General features: G+C 42.2%; 1 protein-coding gene across 1 annotated transcript; it reads left to right on the forward strand.

Annotated features, from left to right (window-relative positions):
• Positions 1 to 333: 333 nt before the first annotated feature.
• Positions 334 to 24145, forward strand: cplx2 (complexin 2). Its single transcript, XM_024382512.2, has 4 exons — positions 334 to 412; positions 10900 to 11044; positions 18786 to 18973; positions 23895 to 24145. Exons 2-4 carry the CDS (start codon positions 11014 to 11016, stop codon positions 24090 to 24092), a joined length of 417 nt encoding a protein of 138 aa, XP_024238280.1. The 5' UTR covers positions 334 to 412; positions 10900 to 11013; the 3' UTR covers positions 24093 to 24145.
• Positions 24146 to 25713: the final 1568 nt, after the last annotated feature.

Consider the following 25713-nt stretch of genomic DNA (forward strand, 5'->3'; position numbering starts at 1 on the left):
GTAGGCCTATATGTTCTCTACTGAAGTCTGCCAAATAGCATATTGGGTCCAATGTAAACAATCTTTATCCATCTCTAAAGCAAGTTAACCCTTAGGCTTTGATTCCATGAAAATTATTTCACAAAAAGTCACATCCATGACCAGAAATAACCATTTGGTGTCCATGAAATGCACTACATCCAGATTATATGCAGTTGATTTCAACAATTCTAGAAGATACAAAAAATGTGAACGATGTAAATTGTCATTTTTTTTGTGTTGTATTTTTGGAGTAGCTTGAAATGGTAGTGTGAAGTGGGTGGTCGGGACTGAGGGCGGGCGATACTACTCATCACCAAACGGTGGAGAACAGACAGACTGGTTGGTTGGGGACCGAGAGAGACGCCGCCTGACTTTCTCCAGCTGCTCCAAGGTTTGTAAAACAACTCATATAACGCACCCCTTTCTCCGATCAATGAGGAACAGGTGTTTACCATAGCTGGGAACACGTTTTGACTTTCCACTCGCCTGGTACTGAAACCAGCTAGGCTACTGGTGGTGCGAACTGGAGTCGACAGTGGAGAGAGGGTTGAGCACGCGCTGGTTTCAAGGCGTGTTGAGTTGTTACTTTCAGCACCATGTTGTTAGAAAAAATGTAAAGAGTGATCATGGTTGTTGCTTATTTTACCGCCATATCTGGCAGTAGGTGGGGTGAAAACGTGTGTCCTCCTCAAAGCTATTGAGCGGCGGGGGAGAAAAGAGAGATGCGTGTGTGGCGCTGATGTTTTTCGTCAATGGGCGGTTTTTGTGCATGAATTAGATAGTCTACTGAGACGCTCTATTCGATGAGCGATCGGTCTGAACATGTATTGATTGGGTTGTTCAAGTTATACATGCATTTTATATAGGTATGTTGTATGCGTAGACCAATGTGTTTTTGTTGAGGGTGTAGGTTACCAGTCTGTTGAAATGGACCAGATCTCATGTTATGGACACCTTAAATATTTGATGTTATGCTGAATGGATTAGCCTAAATATTCATGCTATATGCACTCACACTGTGTGGGTGGGTGGGTGAGTGTGAGAGTGTGTGAGAGAGAGAATACATAAGTATACAGCCTTCAGAAAAGTGCGTGTACAGTAGCCTATCAGAGCTTGGAGGCAGCCAACCCTACAGTTCATTCATGTAAGTGCGAGAACATTTTGGATAAAGATTTCATGAAATTCAGTGAGCTCATTCACAACCTTTCAATCACTTTTAAGACTACATAGATTGCCTTCTATACATCCAATGCAACAAAAAAAATGTTCACGTAAGACACTTACAGTATATGTTGTAATAATTGTATAGCTGCAATACTAGCCTCCAGCAGATGCCGAGGGTAAAATGCCACCCAGGCTTGCCTGTCACCTAGTTGGAAGGAGATTAATCATCTTGTCAAAAGTGGGCTGTAGATGACAGATGTGGAGATGGTTTGACGATTCCTGTGTGCGTTCTATTCTGTTAGGAGTGCAGCAGAGGAGAGAGAGAGAGAGAGAGAGAGAGAGAGAGAGAGAAAAAGAGAGAGAGAGAGAGAGAGAGAGAAAAAAAGAGGCCTAGCTGCAGGCAGGGACTGAGCTGCTGAACCATAAATACTCCTGTTACAATTACCTGGACAAATGATCCCTTTTAGGAGCCTGTGATGAGGATGTTGTGTCGTGGAAATTTCCTCTATTTACCAAATCATGAGAGCAAAACACACACAAATCAGAGTTAGTTATCAAAGTCCATCTTTAATTATATGAGCTCTATCACAACCCTGTGACTCTCAGATCAATTCAGTGTCTATCAATGAATTCTCTGAGAGTCCCCCACACATTGCAGCTGAGATCCTTTAATAGCAAAAGACACACATATCCAGACAGCATAGACATAATAAATCCTTCAGCTTTGTCTCCTAAACTATGTTCCTTCTCAAACTCAGAACCATAAACAAATCCTCCATATCAACAGGCATATATCAAATCCATCCTATCTTGACAAGATCACAGAGACACACTGACTGGCACACAGACATTGTGGAGCCAAGAGATACACGCTTGACCTCTCCCCTCTCTCCGGCCCAAACAACTTAGTCTTGACATAGAACAGATACTGCAACCCCGCCACAGTATTATACAAACACATTCTGATGAGAAGTAACTTACAAACATATGATGAATATAAAACATCTTACCTATGTTACCAACCAATTCTGATTATTCCCCAACAGTTGTCATACAGGTTCAAAGGATCAGGTTCAGTCTGTATTTCAGTACCCAGTAGACATGGTGTTTCCCAAATGGCACCCTATTCCCTGTTATAGTGCACTACTTTTGACCAGAGGAGCTGATTGTAGTTGAATAGATCTTCTAGAGCTGAAGTGGTACCAGATAATGAATAGAGCTTCTAATCTGTAGCTGAAATGGTACCAGATAATAAATAGAGCTTCTAATCTGTAGCTGAAATTGTACCAGATAATAAATAGAGCTTCTAATCTGTAGCTGAAATTGTACCAGATAATAAATAGAGCTTCTAATCTGTAGCTGAAATGGTAACAGATAATAAATAGAGCTTCTAATCTGTAGCTGAAATGGTAACAGATAATAAATAGAGCTTCTAATCTGTAGCTGAAATGGTAACAGATAATAAATAGAGCTTCTAATCTGTAGCTGAAATGGTAACAGATAATAAATAGAGCTTCTAATCTGTAGCTGAAATGGTAACAGATAATAAATAGAGCTTCTAATCTGTAGCTGAAATGGTAACAGATAATGAATAGAGTTTGTCATCTGTAGCTGAAATGGTATGCTGTTGGTCCCTAAGAACTGCATGGATAAAGCTTGTAATCTACACACACAGCACAGTAACATACACTGTAGTGACATCATAGTCATTCGCAGACAAACTGAGATAGTCAAATTATGATAATGGATTGGTGTTGGCATACCCTCAAAATGGTCAATTATTGTTTCCACAAGTAGTCAGCAGCACGCCATTAATATTTTCCTGTTTAGTGTTTACGGTAGCCTAACAGTACAGATCAACACTGTTGTTGTTACGCTAGGTGTTGAAGATGAGAACACCGCATCCTTTTGACAGGGGCTATATAGACCCCACCGTGTAGAGGGAGTTCCCAGGACCTCCAAGTGAGACTCAAACCATCGCCACTACTCTGCTTTGGCACCTCTCAGCAGGGGGGCAATGAGACAAGACACCAGGGGGGTTGTTCAGTGAGCTGAAATGTTCACATTCTTCACAACACTGCAGATATTACCTCTCAAGAGAATTATCTTCAGTTATAGTCACAGCGGTGTATATTCAACCTCAAGCCAATAGCACAATGGCCCTCAAGGAGCTACACGGGACTTTGTGCAAACTGGAAACCACATATCCTGAGGCCGCATTTATTTTTAGCTGGGGATTTTAACAAAGCAAATTTGAGGAAAACGCTGCTGAAGTTCTATCAACACATTGCCTGTAGAACTCGCGCTTCAAAAACTCTCGACCATTGTTACTCCCTCTTCCGGGATGGCTACAAGGCCCTCCCCCGCCCTCCTTTCGGCAAATCAGATCACAACTCTTTTCTGCTCCTCCATTCCTATAGGCAGAAACTCAAACAGGAAGTACCCGTGCTAAGGTCTATTCAACGCAGGTCTGACCAATCGGAATCCATGCTTCAAGATTGTTTTGATGATGCAGACTGGGATATGTTCCGTGTTGCCTCTGAGAACAACATTGACTTGTATATGGACACAGTGACTGAGTTCATCAGGACATATACAGAGGATGTTGTTCCCACTGTGGCTATTAAAATCTACCCAAACCAAAAATATTGGATAGATGTCAGCATTCGCACAAAACTGAAAGCCTGAACCACTGCATTTAACCATGGCAAAGGGACTGGGAATATGGTCAAATGCAAACAGTGTAGTTATTCCCTCTGTAAGGCAATCAATTGATTTAGTGTTCCATTATTAAAGTGACCAGTGATTCCATGTCTATGTATATAGGGCAGCAGCCTCTAAGGTGCAGGGTTGAGTTATCGGGTGGTAGACGGCTAGTGATGGCTATTTAACAGTCTGATGGCCTTGCGATAGAAGCTGTTTTTTAGTCTCTCGGTCCCAGCTTTGATGCACTTGTACTGACCTAGCCTTCTGGATGATAGCAGGGTGAACAGGCTGTGGCTCAGGTGGTTGAGGTCTGGGAGGGCAGGTAGTTTGCCCCCGGTGATGCATTGTGCAGACCGCACCACCCTCTGGAGAGCCTTGCGGTTCAGGGCGGTGCAGTTGCCGTATCAGGCTGTTATCCAGCCCGACAGGATGCTCTCGATTGTGCATCTTTAAAACTTTGAGGGCGCGACTAGAGATGCTGTCTGGGCCAGCAGCCTTGCGAGGGTTAACATGTTTAAATGTTTTACTCACGACGGCCGCGGAGAAGGAGAGAGGGTGGGCACAGTCCTTGTTAGCGGGCCGCAACGGTGGCACTGTATTATCCTCAAACCGGGCAAAGAAGGTGTTTAGTTTGTCTCTAAGTGTGACGTCAGTGTCCGTGACGTGGCTGGTTTTCTTTTTGTAGTCCATTATTTCCTGTAGATCCTGCCACATACGTCTTGTGTCTGAGCTGTTGAATTGCAACTCCACTTTGTCCCTGTATCGGCATTTTGCTTGTTTGATTGCCTTGCGGAGGGAATAACTTCACTGTTTATATTCAGCCATATTCCTAGACCTCTTTCCATGGTTAAAACCGGTGGTTAGCGCTTTTAGTTTTGCGCGAATGCCTCCATCCATCTACGGTTTCTGTTTTGGGTAGGTTTTAATTGTCACCGTGGGTACAACATCTCCAATGCACGTCTTTATAAACTCACTCAGAGTCAGAGTACAAGTCGATGTTGTTCTCTGAGGCTGACCCAAACATATTCCAGTCCACGTGATCAAAACAATCTTGAAGCGTGGATTCCGATTGGTCAGACCAGCGTTGAATGGGGTCTAGTCTCTGGTACATCCTGTTTGAGTTTCTGCCAAAAAGACGGTAGGAACAAGATGGCGTCGTGGACGAATTTGCCGAAGGGATTTGTATGCATCCTGGTTCTGAGGTCACCGATAGGCCAATAACTGACCCCAGGAACCTGGTTCTGAGGTCACCGATAGGCCAATAACTGACCCCAGGAACCTGGTTCTGAGGTCACCGATAGGCCAATAACAGACCCCAGGAACCTGGTTCTGAGGTCACCGATAGGCCACTAACAGACCCCAGGAACCTGGTTCTGAGGTCGCCGATAGGCCAATAACAGACCCCAGGAACCTGGTTCTGGGGTCACCGATAGTCCACTAACAGACCCCAGGAACCTGGTTCTGAGGTCACCGATAGGCCACTAACAGACCCCAGGAACCTGGTTCTGAGGTCACCGATAGGCCACTAACAGACCCCAGGAACCTGGTTCTGGGGTCACCGATAGGCCACTAACAGACCCCAGGAACCTGGTTCTGAGGTCGCCGATAGGCCACTAACAGACCCCAGGAACCTGGTTCTGAGGTCGCCGATAGGCCACTAACAGACCCCAGGAACCTGGTTCTGAGGTCGCCGATAGGCCACTTACCGGCCAGCAGCACTTGGCTTTCTCTCTTTTATTTCACTAGGAGGAGAAAACCCATTGTGGGCTCATTGAACCACTCCAGACAAACAAATTAGCGCCACAGTACAATACCATGCAGATGACTGAGAGATGTTGTTGAGACTGGGACAGTACAATACCAGACAGATGACTGAGAGATGTTGTTGAGACTGGTACAGTACAATACCAGACAGATGACTGAGAGATGTTGTTGAGACTGGGACAGTACAATACCAGACAGATGACTGAGAGATGTTGTTGAGACTGGTACAGTACAATACCAGACAGATGACTGAGAGATGTTGTTGAGACTGGGACAGTACAATACCAGACAGATGACTGAGAGATGTTGTTGAGACTGGGACAGTACAATACCAGACAGATGACTGAGAGATGTTGTTGAGACTGTACAGTACAATACCAGACAGATGACTGAGAGGTGTTGTTGAGACTGGGACAGTACAATACCAGGCAGATGACTGAGAGGTGTTGTTGAGACTGGGACAGTACAATACCAGACAGATGACTGAGAGGTGTTGTTGAGACTGGGACAGTACAATACCACAATGACTGAGAGGTGTTGTTGAGACCATGCAGATGACTGAGAGATGTTGTTGAGACTGGGACAGTACAATACCAGACAGATGACTGAGAGGTGTTGTTGAGACTGGGACAGTACAATACCATGCAGATGACTGAGAGATGTTGTTGAGACTGGGACAGTACAATACCAGACAGATGACTGAGAGATGTTGTTGAGACTGGGACAGTACAATACCAGACAGATGACTGAAAAAATGTTATTGAGACCTATCTAAAAATATTTTCTGCTCGTATGCAGAGTAATGCTCTGCTCTGGTCCACAATCATTGTAGAAGCACTGATAGGTCTCGCTATGATAGGTCTCACTACCATGGTCTCGCTATGATAGGCCTCGCTACGATGGGCCTCGCTATGATGGGCCTCACTACCATGGTCCTCACTACGATGGGCCTTGCTACCATAGGCCTCGCTATGATGGGCCTTGCTTTGATAGATCTCACTACTATGGGCCTCACTACGATGGGCCTCGCTATGATAGGTCCCACTACCATGGGCCTCACTACGATGGGCCTCGCTATGATAGGGTCTCACTACCATGGGCATCGCTATGAGAGGCCTCACTACCATGGGCCTCACTACCATGGGACTCGCTATGTTAGGGTTTCACTACCATGGGCATCTCTATGATAGGTCTCACTACCATGGGCCTCGCTATGATTGGTCTCATGACCATGGGCCTTGCTATTATGGGTCTCACTACCATGGACCTCGCTATGATGGGTCTCACTACCATGAGCCTCACTACGATGGGCCTCACTACCATGGTCCTCGCTATGATGGGCCTCGCTTAGTAAGCATCTCATGCCTCCTCCTCCTCTCTGACCTGGTCCTCCTCCTCCTCCTGTCTGACCTGGTCCTCCTCCTCCTCCTCCTCCTCTCTCTCGTCCTCCTCCTCCTGTCTGACCTGGTCCTCCTCCTCCTCCTGTCTGACCTGGTCCTCCTCCTCCTCCTGTCTGACCTGGTCCTCCTCCTCCTCCTGTCTGACCTGGTCCTCCTCCTCCTCTCTGACCTGGTCCTCCTCCTCCTCTCTGACCTGGTCCTCCTCCTCCTCCTCCCTGACCTGGTCCTCCTCCTCCTCTCTGACCTGGTCCTCCTCCTCCTCCTCTCTGACCTGGTCCTCCTCTTCCTCCTCTCTGACCTGGTCCTCCTCTTCCTCCTCTCTGACCTGGTCCTCCTCTTCCTCTCTGACCTAGTTCTCCTCCTCCTCCTCTCTGACCTGGTCCTCCTCCTCTCTGACCTGGTCCTCCTCCTCTTCCTCCTCCTCCTCCTCCTCTCTGACCTGGTCCTCCTCCTCTCTGACCTGGTCCTCCTCCTCCTCTCTGACCTGGTCCTCCTCCTCCTGCTCCTCCTTCTCCCTGACCTGGTCTGGTCCTGCAGCTGCTGCTGTTTCACCTCCTGTCCTGACAGAACAAAGGTTCTGGGTTCCCTTCTCTCTCACTGCCTCTAGCTGATGTAAGAAGTGGTTGTCCTGGTAGCAACCCCTAAAACCTGTCACTGTAAAGCTATCTGGCTTGTTTCAGCCAATCAGAGTGCAGTAGGAGGGAAGACAGTTTGGAGCTCTGTACGGAACACACAGGTGCTGTATTCATTGTTTCTCCCCAAATATAGTCATTAGATTCATCAACCTTTAAAGGAGCGTCACTGAAGACAAGGTGTGTTACAATGATATTTACATTTTAAAAGGCTAATTGATCATTAGAAAACCCTTTTGCAATTATGTTAGAACAGCTGAAAACTGTTATTCTGATTAAAGAAGCAATGAAACTGGCCTTCATTAGACTAGTTGAGTATCTGGAGCATCAGCATTTGTGGGTTCGATTAGAGGGTTTGATTACAAAAAGGGCTCTCAAAAAGTGCTCTTCATTGACGAGTCGCAGAATGAGAGTTACACCGAGGCCTGTACTCTGGAGCGGGATCGATTTGGAGGTGGAGGGTCTGTCATGGTCTGGGGCGGTGTGTCACAGCATTATCGGACTGAGCTTGTTGTCATTGCAGGCAATCTCAACGCTGTGCATTACAGGGAAGACATCCTCCTCCCTCATGTGGTACCCTTCCTGCAGGCTCATGACGTGATGCTCCAGCATGACAATGCCACCAGCCATACTGTTTTGTTCTGTGCGTGATTTCCTGCAAGACAGGAATGTCAGTGTTCTCCCATGGCGGGCGAAGAGCCCGGATCTCAATCACATCGAGCATGTCTGGGACCTGTTGGATCAGAGGGTGAGGGCTAGGGCCATTCCACCCAGAAATGTCCGGGAACTTTCAGGTGCCTTGGTGGAAGAGTGGGGTAACATCTCACAGCAAGAACTGGCAAATCTGGTGCAGTCCATGAGGATATGCACTACAGTACTTAATGCAGCTGGTGGCCACACCAGATACTGACTGTTACTTTTGATTTTGACCCCCCTTTGTTCAGGGACACATTATTCCATTTCTGTTAGTCACATGTCTGTGGAACTTGTTCAGTTTATGTCTCAGTTGTTGAATCTTGTTATGTTCATACAAATATTTACACATGTTAAGTTTGCTGAAAATAAACGCAGTTGACAGTACAGTTTCTTTTCTTGCTGAGTTTATATACTGTATATTTGGCAACCCCACTGCAGTTCCCCCACGACCCCCGAGTTTGAATACCACTGACCTAGAGACTTGAAACTTTGGATGAAGTTGTTTTTTCTCATGCTGAACAAATTTGTCTCAAGAAACCCATATGGTCCGGCAGGACAGATTTTCCTACATCTTGGATATTTTGGAAAAGTTCTTCTCATGAACCATGAGTCCAACTAACAACAAAGCTAAGGGATTGGTTAAGAGATGACGGAGTTATTGATGAATCAGGAAATCAGATTTTACGTGTCCATTTAAATCTTTTGTAAATCCATTTCACAATGGCCTATCAACTTGAAGCTTTTTAGGGTCATCAAGTTTGCCGTTGATAAAAAAAAACTGGGTCTGGACTGACTTCTTGGGGTTGTACAGTCAACAACCATCTACACCTGGACAACCATCTACACCTGCATAGAGTTCTACTCTATAACAACAACCATCTACACCTGCACAACCATCTACACCTGCATATAGTTCTACTCTATAACAACAACCATCTACACCTGCACAACCATCTACACCTGCACAACCATCTATACCTGCACAACCATCTACACCTGCATAGAGTTCTACTCTATAGTTCTACTCTTTAACAACAACCATCTACACCTGCACAAACATCTACACCTGCACAACCATCTACACCTGCACAACCATCTACACCTGCACAACCATCTACACCTGCACAACCATCTACACCTGCATATAGTTCTACTCTATAACAACAACCATCTACACCTGCATAGAGTTCTACTCTATAGTTCTACTCTATAACAACAACCATCTACACCTGGACAACCATCTACACCTGCATATAGTTCTACTCTATAACAACAACCATCTACACCTGCACAACCATCTACACCTGCAAAGAGTTCTACTCTATAGTTCTACTCTATAACAACAAACATCTACACCTGGACAACCATCTACACCTGCATAGAGTTCTACTCTATAGTTCTACTCTATAACAACAACCATCTACACCTGCACAACCATCTACACCTGCAGAACCATCTACACCTGCATATAGTTCTACTCTATAACAACAACCATCTACACCTGCACAACCATCTACACCTGCACAACCATCTACACCTGCATATAGTTCTACTCTATAACAACAACCATCTACACCTGCACAACCATCTACACCTGCACAACCATCTACACCTGCATATAGTTCTACTCTATAACAACAACCATCTACACCTGGACAGGGTTCTACTCTATGACAACAAGTAAGCAGAATATAAAACACACTCTATTCTAATGTAGGTGGCTGTTGCCACTATCTCCATTATAATACGTTCTTGTTAACAGGAGATACCTTTCCCAGATGAAGAGTAGGAGTGGCTAATGCAGGGAGAGCACTCAGCTCAGTGCTGATGCCCTATAGAATATGGGATGCATCCCAAAGTACACCCTATTCCCTACATAGTGCACTACTTTTAACCAGAGCCCTAAAAGTAGTGCACTATATAAGGAACATGGTTCCATTTGGGACGCAAGCCTACATCTCAACAGCTCTTGACTGGAGCTCATCAGGCCCACTGTGTGTTTATGGACATGAGGCTCTTCTCTTAACCCCTCTGGGTCTCAAGCACCGAGTCACTGTCATCCCAAACCACTTATGACCCCTCGCCTCTCAACAACAAAAAAGAGGACCCTTAATATTGATCTTAGGGGCCTCTGGGGAATGGGATTGTCTTTCAATGGGGGACCAGAGTGACATCTAGGAGGTGAAATATCCAGCAGCAGCTGTGATGGTTTACTGTAGGAGGAAATCTACTCTGTTCTCATAGAGCTCAGTGAGGATATACTGTAGCAGGAAATCTACTCTGTTATAATAGAGCTCAGTGATGATGTATTGACGGAGACATAGACTCCACAACATAGAGATTGAAACATCTTTATGCTCTACACACACACACACACACACACACACACACACACACATACACATACACACACACACAAGCCCTACCGCCTCAACCATACCTAGCCACTGTCCATATCCTTTGCTAACATCTTCCGGTAAAACTGTTTTGTCTTTCTCTCTCCTTTGTCTCCCCAGGTTGGATCAAGAGGTACACACAGACTGCGGAAGGCAACAGAGACCTGGTAAAGAAGGGGTGACTACATGCACAGTTGTGTTTGTCTGTAGAAGACCAGAGTATCAGAAGGAACCATGAATTTTGTGATGAAGCAAGCCTTAGGTGGTAAGTACTGTATACACTGCTATATGAACGTGTCAATATTATGGACATCTGTTCACCATGCGTGGGATCTGATGTTTGTCCTCAGTGGAGCACGTACCTCTTGACATCTTGAAAATACAAAACTGAATTTGGAAGAACTGCTAAACTATAAACAAGTCAAACAAGTTGCCTGGTAAACTTATTGTAGACAACATACTGTAATGTAAAGCTATGATCAGTATCAAGGAATTAAATGCTCACAATTTATGACCAGTTTCTGGTTCTAGGTCTCAGAGAGAAGCAATATTCAGCTCAACCTATAGACTCAGATAGAGCTCCATCATTTATATCTATAGTCAACTCAACCTATAGACTCAGATAGAGCTCCATCATTTATATCTATAGTCAACTCAACCTATAGACTCAGATAGAGCTCCATCATTTATATCTATTACTTTTTTATTTAACCTTTATTTAACTAGGCAAGTCAGTTAAGAACAAATTATTACTTACAATGACAGCCTACTGGGGAACAGTGGGTTAACTGCCTTGTTCAGGGGCGGAACGACAGATTTTTACCTTGTCAGCTCGGAGATTTGATCCAGCAAACTTTGGCTTACTAGTCCAACGCTCTAAACATTAGGCTACCTGCTGTGTATAAGCTGTGTAGATTTACTTGTCACTGCGGGTGAACTCTGTAATTATTAAATCAACTTCCAGTTGAATAACTATAGGTAATACAACTACATTTAGACCTCTCTTACCAATCCAATCCTCCTTTCCACTGATGGCCTTGGTGCAGATTGCCTTCCTGGAAAGAGGCTGTGGCCGTGGGATGACCTTTCATGTGGTTGGTCTGGCCTTGGTGCAGATTGCCTTCCTGGTAAGAGGCTGTGGCCGTGGGATGACCTTTCATGTGGTTGGTCTGGCCTTGGTGCAGATTGCCTTCCTGGAAAGAGGCTGTGGCCGTGGGATGACCTTTCATGTGGTTGGTCTGGCCTTGGTGCAGATTGCCTTCCTGGAAAGAGGCTGTGGCCGTGGGATGACCTTTCATGTGGTTGGTCTGGCCTTGGTGCAGATTGCCTTCCTGGAAAGAGGCTGTGGCGGTGGGATGACCTTTCATGTGGTTGGTCTGGCCTTGGTGCAGATTGTAATGTCATTGGCCTGGGAGGCTGTGAGATGGAGGGCTGAGTTAGGATGGGGATCTGGGGGACTGGGGGTACAGTTAAATATATATATATCAATCATAGAGTACAGTTATATCTACTATAGAATACATCATAGAATACAGTTATATCTACCATAGAATACAGTTATATCTACCATAGAATACAGTTATATCTACCATAGAATACAGTTATATCTACCATAGAATACAGTTATATCTACCATAGAATACAGTTATATCTACCATAGAATACAGTTATATCTACCATAGAATACAGTTAAATCTATCATAGAATACAGTTATATCTACCATAGAATACAGTTATATCTACCATAGAATACAGTTATATCTACCATAGAATACAGTTATATCTACCATAGAATACAGTTATATCTACCATAGAATACAGTTAAATCTATCATAGAATACAGTTATATCTACCATAAAATACAGTTAAATATATAGCGCATAGAATACAGTTATACCTACCATAGAATACAGTTATATAGATAGATAGATATAGATATAACTGTATTGTATGATATATCATTGAATACAGTTATATATGTATATATATGTATATTGATATATATATATTGACATATATATCAATCATATAATACACATATATATATATATCATAGAATACAGTTAAATATACTGTATATACATAGTTGATAGTCATAACCGGCTCACTCAGATGCTATATCTTCACCATGAGACTGACCACTCATGGCATCTGTTATGGTATGATGCTAAAAGTTCCAGATATATATACTGTAATAGTAATATAATACCTGTAATAGTAATATAATACCTGTAATAGTAATATAATACCTGTAATAGTAACATAATACCTGTAATAGTAATATACCTGTAATAGTAACATAATACCTGTAATAGTAATATAATACCTGTAATAGTAACATAATACCTGTAATAGTAATATACCTGTAATAGTAATATAATACCTGTAATAGTAATATACCTGTAATAGTAATATACCTGTAATAGTAATATAATACCTGTAATAGTAATATAATACCTGTAATAGTAATATAATACCTGTAATAGTAATATACCTGTAATAGTAACATAATACCTGTAATAGTAATATAATACCTGTAATAGTAATATAATACCTGTAATAGTAATATAATACCTGTAATAGTAATATAATACCTGTAATAGTAATATACCTGTAATAGTAATATAATACCTGTAATAGTAATATACCTGTAATAGTAATATAATACCTGTAATAGTAACATAATACCTGTAATAGTAATATACCTGTAATAGTAATATACCTGTAATAGTAATATAATACCTGTAATAGTAATATAATACCTGTAATAGTAATATAATACCTGTAATAGTAATATAATACATGTAATAGTAATATAATACCTGTAATAGTAATATAATACCTGTAATAGTAATATAATACCTGTAATAGTAACATAATACCTGTAATAGTAATATAATACCTGTAATAGTAATATACCTGTAATAGTAATATAATACCTGTAATAGTAATATAATAGTAATATAATACCTGTAATAGTAATATAATACCTGTAATAGTAATATAATACCTGTAATAGTAATATAATACCTGTAATAGTAATATAATACCTGTAATAGTAATAATAAATATAATATAATACCTGTAATAGTAATATACCTGTAATAGTAATATAATACCTGTAATAGTAATATACCTGTAATAGTAATATAATACCTGTAATAGTAATATAATACCTGTAATAGTAATATACCTGTAATAGTAATATAATACCTGTAATAGTAATATAATACCTGTAATAGTAATATAATACCTGTAATAGTAATATAATACCTGTAATAGTAATATAATACCTGTAATAGTAATATAATACCTGTAATAGTAATATAATACCTGTAATAGTAATATACTGTAATAGTAATATAATACCTGTAATAGTAATATACTGTAATAGTAATATAATACCTGTAATAGTAATATAATACCTGTAATAGTAATATAATACCTGTAATAGTAATATAATACCTGTAATAGGAATATACCTGTAATAGTAATATAATACCTGTAATAGTAATATAATACCTGTAATAATATACCTGTAATAGTAATATACCTGTAATAGTAATATAATACCTGTAATAGTAATATAATACCTGTAATAGTAATATAATACCTGTAATAGTAATATACTGTAATAGTAATATAATACCTGTAATATAATATACCTGTAATAGTAATATAATACCTGTAATAGTAATATAATACCTGTAATAGTAATATAATATAATACCTGTAATAGTAATATACCTGTAATAGTAATATACCTGTAATAGTAATATACTGTAATAGTAATATAATACCTGTAATAGTAATATAATACCTGTAATAGTAATATAATACCTGTAATAGTAATATAATACCTGTAATAGGAATATACCTGTAATAGTAATATAATACCTGTAATAGTAACATAATACCTGTAATAGTAATATACCTGTAATAGTAATATAATACCTGTAATAGTAATATAATACCTGTAATAGTAATATACCTGTAATAGTAATATAATACCTGTAATAGTAATATAATACCTGTAATAGTAATATAATACCTGTAATAGTAATATACCTGTAATAGTAATATAATACCTGTAATAGTAATATAATACCTGTAATAGTAATATAATACCTGTAATAGTAATATACCTGTAATAGTAATATACCTGTAATAGTAATATACCTGTAATAGTAATATAATACCTGTAATAGTAATATAATACCTGTAATAGTAATATAAGACCTGTAATAGTAATATAATACCTGTAATATAATACCTGTAATAGTAATATACCTGTAATAGTAATATAACACCTGTAATAGTAATATAATACCTGTAATAGTAACATAATACCTGTAATAGTAACATAATACCTGTAATAGTAATATACCTGTAATAGTAATATACCTGTAATAGTAATATACCTGTAATAGTAATATAATACCTGTAACAGTAATATAATACCTGTAATAGTAATATACCTGTAATAGGAATATACCTGTAATAGTAATATAATACCTGTAATAGTAACATAATACCTGTAATAGTAATATACCTGTAATAGTAATATACCTGTAATAGTAATATAATACCTGTAATAGTAATATAATACCTGTAATAGTAATATAATACCTGTAATAGTAATATACCTGTAATAGTAACATAATACCTGTAATAGTAATATAATACCTGTAATAGTAATATACCTGTAATAGTCAGGCATGTTCTCTGGTCAAAAGAAGTGTACTATGTAGGAATTAGGGTGCCATTTGAGAAACAGCCTAGCTACAGTATATCTTCATGAGCTCTTCTTGATGCTGGTCATCATTTTAAAAGTTAATCCCAAAGTGTCCAACATTCAGGTTTACTTTTGACATACGAGGGCATGATTTACCAATGAGGGTCATCCATTATTCAAATGAGTTCCATTCTCCAATCTTCCCCCCGTCCCTAACACATTTTTCAGCAGCAACAGCCTTTTGACTAGCAGCCTGTGGAACCCAATGGGCCATGTCCCCTGTTTCTCTCTCTAATATACTCTCTCTCTCTCTCTCTCTCTCTCTCTCTCTCTCTCTCTCTCTCTCTCTCTGTGTCTCTCTCTGTGTGTCTCTCTGTCTCTCTCTCTCTCTCTCTGTCTCTCTGTGTCTCTCTCTCTCTCTTCTCTCTCTGTGTCTCTCTCTGTCTCCCCTTCTCTCTCTGTGTCTCTCTCTCTCTGTCTCTCTGTGTCTCTCTCTCTCTGTCTCTCTCTCTCTCTCTCTCTCTCTCTCTCTCTCTGTGTCTCTCTGTGTCTCTCTCTGTGTCTCTCTGTGTCTCTGTGTCTCTCTCTCTCTCTCTCTGTGTCTCTCTCTCTCTCTCTCTCTGTCTCTCTCTCTCTCTCTCTCTCTCTCTCTCTCTCTCTCTCTCTCTCTCTCTCTCTGTGTCTCTCTCTCTCTCTCTCTCTCTCTCTCTCTCTCTCTCTCTCTCTCTCTCTCTCTCTCTCTCTCTCTCTCTCTCTCTCTCTCTGTCTCTCTGTCTCTCTGTCTCTCTCTCTCTCTCTCTCTCTCTCTCTCTCTCTCTCTCTCTGTATCTCTCTGTCTCTCTGTGTGTCTCTCTCTCTCTCTCTCTCTCTCTCTCTCTGTCTCTCTGTCTCCCCTTCTCTCTCTGTGTGTCTCTCTCTCTGTCTCTGTCTCTCTCTCTCTGTCTCTCTGTGTCTCTCTCTCTGTCTCTCTGTGTCTCTCTCTCTCTCTCTCTCTCTCTCTCTCTCTCTGTCTCTCTCTTTGTCTCTCTCTCTCTCTCTGTCTCTCTCTCCCCCTTCTCTCTCTCTATCTATCTGTTTTCACGCTAAGCTATATAAAACACGCTGTTTGCCATGCAGTCAAAGGGTTAGTTATGGTGATTCATAAGACTGTTGAAGGATGATTTGTCCCAGTCTGTGTCCTTCCCATTCCTCTGAATATGTCAAACGAGAGCTTTGTTAGAATATATAATTGAGGTATTAAAAAAATAATTACCATCAAGTCAAAGAATGTATGACGAGAGACCACTTTAGCACTTAGCTCCAAATTGCATTCTTTGTGTGCAAGGACAAATGGTGACCCAACTACTAACGGTATGGTGTAGGGCAAGTTGGACACAAGGGACGGGGAGGATATGTGTAAAAGGACAGTGATATCCAATGGAGAGAGGCTGTCTCTGTAACCGGTGTCAAATGGCTAGCTAATTAGCGGTGTGCGCTAATAGCGTTTCAATCGTTGACGTCCCTCACTCTGAGACCTTGAAGAAGTTGTTTGGCTTACTCTGCGAAGTTTGGAAAACTCTTTATTATTGGTTAACTCATTTACCGACAGGTGATGTCACCAGGCAGGCCAAAACTCCATCCCGCCAAAACAGGCTGACATTTCAGGTGTTTTTTTTGTTTTTTTTTACACAGCTCTTACAGTAAAAGTGTATTATCATAATTTTCACAATTTCACATTATTATTCCAACCGTACAGTCTGGAAATATATATAACATAGGAAAATCACATTTTTGACTGCACTGGGCCTTTAAGAATGATGAACAACATCTTTGTTTATACTGTATAAAATGTACATTGCACATTCATAGCCACAGTTTTAAAAACATGTATTTAATTTACCTTTATTTAACTAGGCAAGTCAGTTAAGAACAAATTCTTATTTACAATGACGGCCTAGGAACAGTTGTCACGATCGGTATGAGAGACAGACCAAGGCGCAGCGTGATTAAAGTTTCACATCTTTTAATAAAGCGAAACTTCCAAACAAAACAATAAACAAACAACGAACTGTGACATCAGTGGTGCTACATGCAAATACACAAAACACAATATGGAGGTGGGAGAAAGGGCTTCCTACATATGATCCCTTATTTAGAGGCAACGATTACCAGCTGCCTCTAATTGGGAACCATGGGAACCATACACCAACATAGAAATAGAATGACTAGAACACCCCCCTAGTCACGCTCTGACCTAAACACCATAGAGAACCGAGGGCTCTCTATGGTCAGGGCGTAACAACCGTGTGTTAAACTGCCTTGTTCAGGGGCAGAACGACAGATTTTTTTACCTTGTCAGCTCAGGGATTCGATCCATCAAGTTCATGGAAATCTCACTACGACCACCCTCTTTTTTTACTTCAAAGACATAAATGGACCTTAACTGAATTAGCATTAGGCCTAATTGATTAATATCTCATTCTTGAAGCTTGAAAGTACCCTTTAGCATTCTAAGGAGGGAATTCACCACTCTTCTTTAAATACAGATCAAGATCTTTGCCTTATTTTTAATTTTTATTTATTTAACCTTTATTTAACCAGGCAAGTCAGTTAAGAACAAATTCTTATTTTCAATGACGGCCTAGGAACAGTGGGTTAACTGCCTTGTTCAGGGAAGAAAGACAGATGTGTACCTTGTCAGCTCGGGGGATTTGAACTTGCAACCTTCCGGTTACTAGTCCAACGCTCTAACCACTAGGGTACCTGCCCCCTCTACACTCTAACCACTAGGGTACCTGCCCCCTCTACACTCTAACCACTAGGGTACCTGCCTCCTCTACACTCTAACCACTAGGGTACCTGCCCCCTCTACACTCTAACCACTAGGCCACCCTGCCCCCTCTACACTCTAACCACTAGGCCACCCTGCCCCCTCTACACTCTAACCACTAGGCCACCCTGCCGCCCCTGATGATCATATACAGTACATTTGGAAAGTATTCAAGACCCCGCCCCTTTTTCTACGTTTAGCTTTTTCTGCAAATGTTTAAAAAATTAAAAACACAAATACCTTTTTTACATACGTGTTCAGACCCTTTGCTATGAGATTCAAAACTGAGCTCAGGTGCATCCTGTTTCTATTGAAAAAACCTTTGAAATGTTTCTACAACTTGATTGGAGTCCACCTGTGGTAAATCCAATTGATTGGACATGATTTGGAAAGGGCACACACCTGTCTACAGTATTTTAATTGAATGACTTCTGGCTCTGTGTGTGTGACTGTTTCCTCAAGGGGCCACTAAAGACATGGGGAAAATGTTAGGAGGAGAGGAGGAGAAGGATCCAGAGGTCGCGAAGAAGAAGAAGGAGGAAGAGGAGGAGAGACAGGAGGCACTGAGACAACAGGAAGAGGAGAGGAAGGATAAGCACCGGAAAATGGAGGCAGAAAGAGAAGTAGTACGACAGTCCATCAGAGACAAGGTGAGCACTGCAGCAGTCCACAAACTAGTCTGAAACTATTTTACATTCAATGTAGCCCCCCCCCACACACCGCCCCCTTTTTAAAAAACTCTTACATTTCTCCAGCTCCAACTTTCCCCTGTATACTGTACCTAAAAACGTGTTTTGTTGTTCTTTTAACCCTAGATTGCCCCTTTAATGTAAATTAGAAATAATGTACAGAGCCTTCAGAAAGTATTCATACCCTTTGACTTATTCCACATGTTGCTGTGTTACAGCCTGAATTCAAAATGGATTCAATAGATTTTGTGTCTAATTCATCTACACAATAATCCATAAGGACAAAGTGAAAACATGTTTTTAGACATTTTTGCTCATTTATTGAAAATGAAATACAGAAATGTCTCATTTACATAAGTATTCACACCCATGAGTCAATACATGTTAGAATCACCTTTGGCAGCTATTTCAGTGGTGAGACTGTCTGGGTAAGTCTCTAAGAGCTTTCAACACCTGGACTGTACAATATTTGCCCATTATTATTTTCAAAATTCTTCAAGCTCTGTCAAATTTGTTGTTAATCATTACTAGACAACTATTTTCAGGTCTTGCCATAGATTTTCAAGTAGATTTAAGTCAAAACTGTAACTCAACCATTCAGGAACATTCATTGACCACTTGGTAAGCAACTCTAGTGTAGATTTGGCCTTGTGTTTTAGGTTATTGTCCTGCTGAAAGGTGAGTTCATCTCCCAGTGTCTGGTAGAAAGCAGACTGAACCAGGTTTTCCTCTAGGATTTTACCTGTACTTAGATCCATTCCATATTTTATTTTATCCTTGAAAACTCCCCAGTCCTTAATGATTACAATCATACCCATAACATGATGCAGCCACCACTATACATGATTCAGTATTGTGTTGTATCAGACTAAAAACTTTGAATTCAGGACAAAAAGTTAATTACTTTGCCACATTTCTTGCAGTATTACTTTTGTGCCTTGTTGCAAATAGGATGCATGTTTTGGAAAATTGTTATTCTATACAGGCTTCCTTCTTTTCACTCTGTCATTTAGATTTGTTATTGTGGAGCAACTACAATGTTGTTGATCCATCCTCAGTTTTCTCCTGTCACAGCCATTAAACTCTAACTGTTTTAAAGTTGCCATTCTCCTCATGGTGAAATCCCTGAGCGGTTTCCTTCCTCTCTGGCAACTGAGTTAGGAAGGACACCTGTATCTTTGTGCTGACTATGTGTATTGGTCAAAGGGATATTCAATGTTAGAATTCTTATTTTTACCCATCTACCAATAGGTGCCCTTCTTTATGAGGCATTGGAAAACCTCCCTGGTCTTTGTGGTTGAATCTGTGTTTGAAATTCACTGCTCAACTGAGAGACCTTACAGATCATTTTGTGTGTGGGGTACAGAGATGAGGTAGTCATTCAAAAATCATGGTAAACATTATTATTGCACATAGAGTGAGTCAAATCAAATCAAACTATATTTGTCACATGCGCCAAATACAACAGGTTCACCTTACAGTGAAATGCTGAATACAACAGGTGTAGTAGACCTTACAGTGAAATGCTGAATACAACAGGTGTAGTAGACCTTACAGTGAAATGCTGAATACAACAGGTTAGACCTCACAGTGAAATGCTGAATACAACAGGTTAGACCTTACAGTGAAATGCTGAATACAACAGGTTAGACCTTACAGTGAAATGCTTACTTACTTCAAGCCCTTAACCAACAATGCAGTTTTAAAAAGAAAAAAAGAGAAGTAAAAAGTAAGAGATAAGAATAACAAGTAATTAAAGAGCAGCAGAAAATAACAATAGTGAGACTATATACAGGGGGTACCGGTACAGAGTCAATGTGGAGACTATATACAGGGGGTACTGGTACAGAGTCAATGTGGAGGATATATACAGGGTATTACGGTACAGAGTCAATGTGGAGGATATATACAGGGGGCACTGGTACAGAGTCAATGTGGAGGCTAATGGGGGTACTGGTAAGACAATGTGGAGGTATAGACCTGGTACAGTCAATGAAATACTGGGGTATACAAGTCAGGTTAGACCTGGTACAGAGTCAAATGTGGAGGCTATATACTTACTGGTACAAGTCCTTAACCTATATACAATGCAGTTTTAAAAGGGGGTACTGGTACAGAGTCAATGTGGAATAACAGGGGGTAAGGTACAGAGTCAATGTGGAGGCTATATACATGGGGTACTGGTACAGAGTCAATGTGGAGGTTATATACAGGGGGTACTGGTACAGAGTCAATGTGGAGGCTATATACAGGGGTACTGGTACAGAGTCAATGTGGAGGCTATATACAGGGGTACTGGTACAGAGTCAATGTGGAGGCTATATACAGGGGGTACTGGTACAGAGTCAATGTGGAGGCTATATACAGGGGTACTGGTACAGAGTCAATGTGGAGGCTATATACAGGGGGTACTGGTACAGAGTCAATGTGGAGGCTATATACATGGGGTACTGGTACAGAGTCAATGTGGAGGCTATATACAGGGGTACTGGTACAGAGTCAATGTGGAGGCTATATACAGGGGGTACTGGTACAGAGTCAATGTGGAGGCTATATACAGGGGGTACTGGTACAGAGTCAATGTGGAGGCTATATACAGGGGTACTGGTACAGAGTCAATGTGGAGGCTATATACAGGGGGTACTGGTACAGAGTCAATGTGGAGGCTATATACAGGGGTACTGGTACAGAGTCAATGTGGAGGCTATATACAGGGGGTACTGGTACAGAGTCAATGTGGAGGCTATATACAGGGGTACTGGTACAGAGTCAATGTGGAGGCTATATACAGGGGGTACTGGTACAGAGTCAATGTGGAGGCTATATACAGGGGCTACTGGTACAGAGTCAATGTGGAGGCTATATACAGGGGGTACTGGTACAGAGTCAATGTGGAGGCTATATACAGGGGGTACTGGTACAGAGTCAATGTGGAGGCTATATACAGGGGTACTGGTACAGAGTCAATGTGGAGGCTATATACAGGGGCTACTGGTACAGAGTCAATGTGGAGGCTATATACAGGGGCTACCGGTACAGAGTCAATGTGGAGGCTATATACAGGGGTATTGGTAAGGAGTCAATGTGGAGGCTTTATACAGGGGTACTGGTACAGAGTCAATGTGGAGGCTATATACAGGGAGTACTGGTACAGAGTCAATGTGGAGGCTATATACAGGGGATACTGGTACAGAGTCAATGTGGAGGCTATATACAGGGGGTACTGGTACAGAGTCAATGTGGAGGCTATATACAGGGGGTACTGAGTCAATGTGGAGGCTATATACAGGGGGTACTGGTACAGAGTCAATGTGGAGGCTATATACAGGGGTACTGGTACAGAGTCAATGTGGAGGCTATATACAGGGGGTACTGGTACAGAGTCAATGTGGAGGCTATATACAGGGGGTACTGGTACAGAGTCAATGTGGAGGCTATATACAGGGGTACTGGTACAGAGTCAATGTGGAGGCTATATACAGGGGCACTGGTACAGAGTCAATGTGGAGGCTATATACAGGGGTACTGGTACAGAGTCAATGTGGAGGCTATATACAGGGGGTACTGGTACAGAGTCAATGTGGAGGCTATATACAGGGGGTACTGGTACAGAGTCAATGTGGAGGCTATATACAGGGGGTACTGGTACAGAGTCAATGTGGAGGCTATATACAGGGGGTACTGGTACAGAGTCAATGTGGAGACTATATACAGGGGGTACTGGTACAGAGTCAATGTGGAGACTATATACAGGGGTACTGGTACAGAGTCAATGTGGAGGCTATATACAGGGGTACTGGTACAGAGTCAATGTGGAGACTATATACAGGGGGTACTGGTACAGAGTCAATGTGGAGACTATATACAGGGGTACTGGTACAGAGTCAATGTGGAGGCTATATACAGGGGTACTGGTACAGAGTCAATGTGGAGACTATATACAGGGGTACTGGTACAGAGTCAATGTGCTGGGGGCACCGGTTAGTCAATGTAATTGAGGTAATATGTACATGTAGGTAGAATTATTAAAGTGACTATGCATAGATAATTAACAGAGAGTAGCAGCAGCGTAAGGGGGGTGCAAATAGTCTGGGTAGCCATTTGATTAGCTGTTCAGAAGTCAAATGGCCCGGGGGTAGAAGCTGTTTAGAATCCTCTTGGACCTAGACTTGGCGCTCCGGTACCGCTTGCCATGCGGTAGTAGGGAGAACAGTTCATGACTAAGGTGGCTGGATTCTTTGACAATTTTTAGGGCCTTCTTCTGACACCGCCTGGCATAGAGGTCCTAGATGGCCGGAAGCTTGGCCCCAGTGATGTGGCCGTACGCACTACCCTCTGTAGTGCCTTGCTTTCGGAGTCCGAGCAGTTGCCATAACAGGCAGTGATGCAACCGGTCAGCATGCTCTCGATGGTGCAGCTGTATAACCTTTTGTGGATCTGAGGACCCATGCCAAATCTTTTCAGTCTCCTGAGGGGGAATAGGTTTTGTCGAGTCCATGCAACTTATTATGTGACTTGTTAAATAAATGTTTACTCCTGAACAGCCCCATAACAAAGGTGTTGAATACTTATTCATTTTTTTATTAGTAAAAAACCCCATCTTAAAACATAATTCCACTTTGACATTATGGGGTATGGTGTGTAGGCAGGTGACAAAAAAACATGTCAATTCAACACGTTTTAATTCCACTTTGTAACACAACAAAATGTGGAAAAAGTCAGTGTGTGAATACTTTCTGAAGGCAATATAGGTCCAAGAATCAAACCTTGTGGAACACCATATGACCTCAACAGGGGGGTGGGGGGCGTTACTTCTTTGAAAGTGACATCCTCATACAGTATATACTGCATAGTGTTAACTCCCTGCCCTTTATCCGCGCAGTATGGACTGAAGAAGAAGGAGGAGAAGGAGGCGGAAGAGAAGGCAGCCATGGAGCAGGCCTGTGAGGGGTCTCTGACACGCGCCAAGAAGGCCATCCCAGCCGGGTGCGGAGACGAGGACGACGAGGATGAGGAGAGCATTCTGGACACCGTCCTCAAGTTCCTCCCTGGACCTCTGCAGGACATGTTCAAGAAGTAATGAACACATCAACAATAACAACACATGGTTCGGTCCAGCCAGGGGAGGGGAGATCTAGGACTGAGGGAGGGAGATCTGGGACTGAGGGAGGGGAGATCTGGGACTGGGGGGGAGGGGAGGGGAGATCTGGGACTGGGGGAGGGGAGGGAAGATCTGGGACTGGGGGAGGGGAGGAGAGATCTGGGACTGAGGGAGGGGAGGGGATATCTGGGACTGGGGGAGGGGAGGGAAGATCTGGGACTGGGGGAGGGGAGGGGAGATCTAGGACTGAGGGAGGGAGATCTGGGACTGAGGGAGGGGAGGGGAGGGAGATCTAGGACTGAGGGAGGGGAGGGGAGATCTGGGACTGGGGGAGGGAGGGAAGATCTGGGACTGGGGGAGGGGAGAGGAGATCTGGGACTGATGGAGGGGAGGGAATATCTGGGACTGGGGGAGGGGAGGGAAGATCTGGGACTGGGGGAGGGGAGATCTGGGACTGGGGGAGGGGAGGGGAGATCTGGGGGAGGGGAGGGAAGATCTGGGACTGGGGGAGGGGAGGGAAGATCTAGCACTGAGGGAGGGGATGGGAGATCTGGGACTGGGGGAGGGGAGGGAAGATCTGGGACTGGGGGAGGTGAGGGGAGATCTGGGACTGGGGGAGGGGAGGGAAAATCTGGGACTGGGGGAGGGGAGGGAAGATCTGGGACTGGGGGGAGATCTGGGACTGGGGGAGGGGAGGGGAGGGAAGATCTGGGACTGGGGAGGGGAGATCTGGGACTGGAGGAGGGGGGTAGGAGGGGTGGAAGGGTTCTTGCCAAACTGTGTGAGGTGGCTATTCACTGCCTTTACAGAAATATTTGTTGTTTTCTAGACTAGACACAATGTGGTTATATACCGCCCCACAGCTTTTGGTCGGTCTCTCAACCACCGACTAAGTGTATATATAAAAAACAATTATCCACTTATCTAACATTCCAACATTGGTAGATCGATCCACTGCACCAGGGAGATGCATTTGGATTGGTTGGCCATTGGTATTGACTGGGGTAAGGAGTTTCTGTCCAGCCATGCATTAGAGAGCAGGGTTCAACCCACCGTACTAATGGACACTTCAATGGGCAATTCCTGCTCATGTGGTTGAAAAGCACTGACAACACGTATCTGAAGATGGAGCGCTTTTTTTAAAATTCACTGGCTTTTTCTATTTTTATAATAAGTAAGCTACTGTAACTGTATGGGAAGGGGATATTCTATTCTGGGTCTTTTTGAGATCAGCAGTTTAGTTAGTTTAGACTGTGCCCTCCATAGGACTTCCTCCAACAGGGGAACTGTTAATGAGGGTCTCGTTGAAGTCGTTAGACAACGTAATTTAACTTTATAATGCCGTGTTTGTCTTAAAAGGAAGTAAACCGGCCACATTATTGACGTATGTATTTAATGTTAGTCTGGCTCTATGTATAGATCTGGTCTCATACCTTCTTATGATATGAAACACTAAAGTAATCTGGACTATTTGATTTCCCTTTAAAAACTGGACTAATATAAAACATCTCTAATTATCAGCTTGACAGACTGCATTTTTGTGAGAGAAACCATCTTTACTTACTGTTGCATTATAAACAAAGATCACTGCATCAAAGTT

Source organism: Oncorhynchus tshawytscha, linkage group LG21 (genome assembly GCF_018296145.1).
Source record: "Oncorhynchus tshawytscha isolate Ot180627B linkage group LG21, Otsh_v2.0, whole genome shotgun sequence".
Taxonomy (NCBI): Eukaryota; Metazoa; Chordata; class Actinopteri; order Salmoniformes; family Salmonidae; genus Oncorhynchus; species Oncorhynchus tshawytscha.

Bases quoted from the DNA above. Each gene is read 5' to 3' on its own strand.
- cplx2 (XM_024382512.2), top strand. From the start codon at position 11,014: ATGAATTTTGTGATGAAGCAAGCCTTAGGTG. The intron at 11,045-18,785 runs GTAAGTACTGTA...TGTTTCCTCAAG, and splicing joins GATGAAGCAAGCCTTAGGTG to GGGCCACTAAAGACATGGGG. The intron at 18,974-23,894 runs GTGAGCACTGCA...TTATCCGCGCAG, and splicing joins GACAGTCCATCAGAGACAAG to TATGGACTGAAGAAGAAGGA.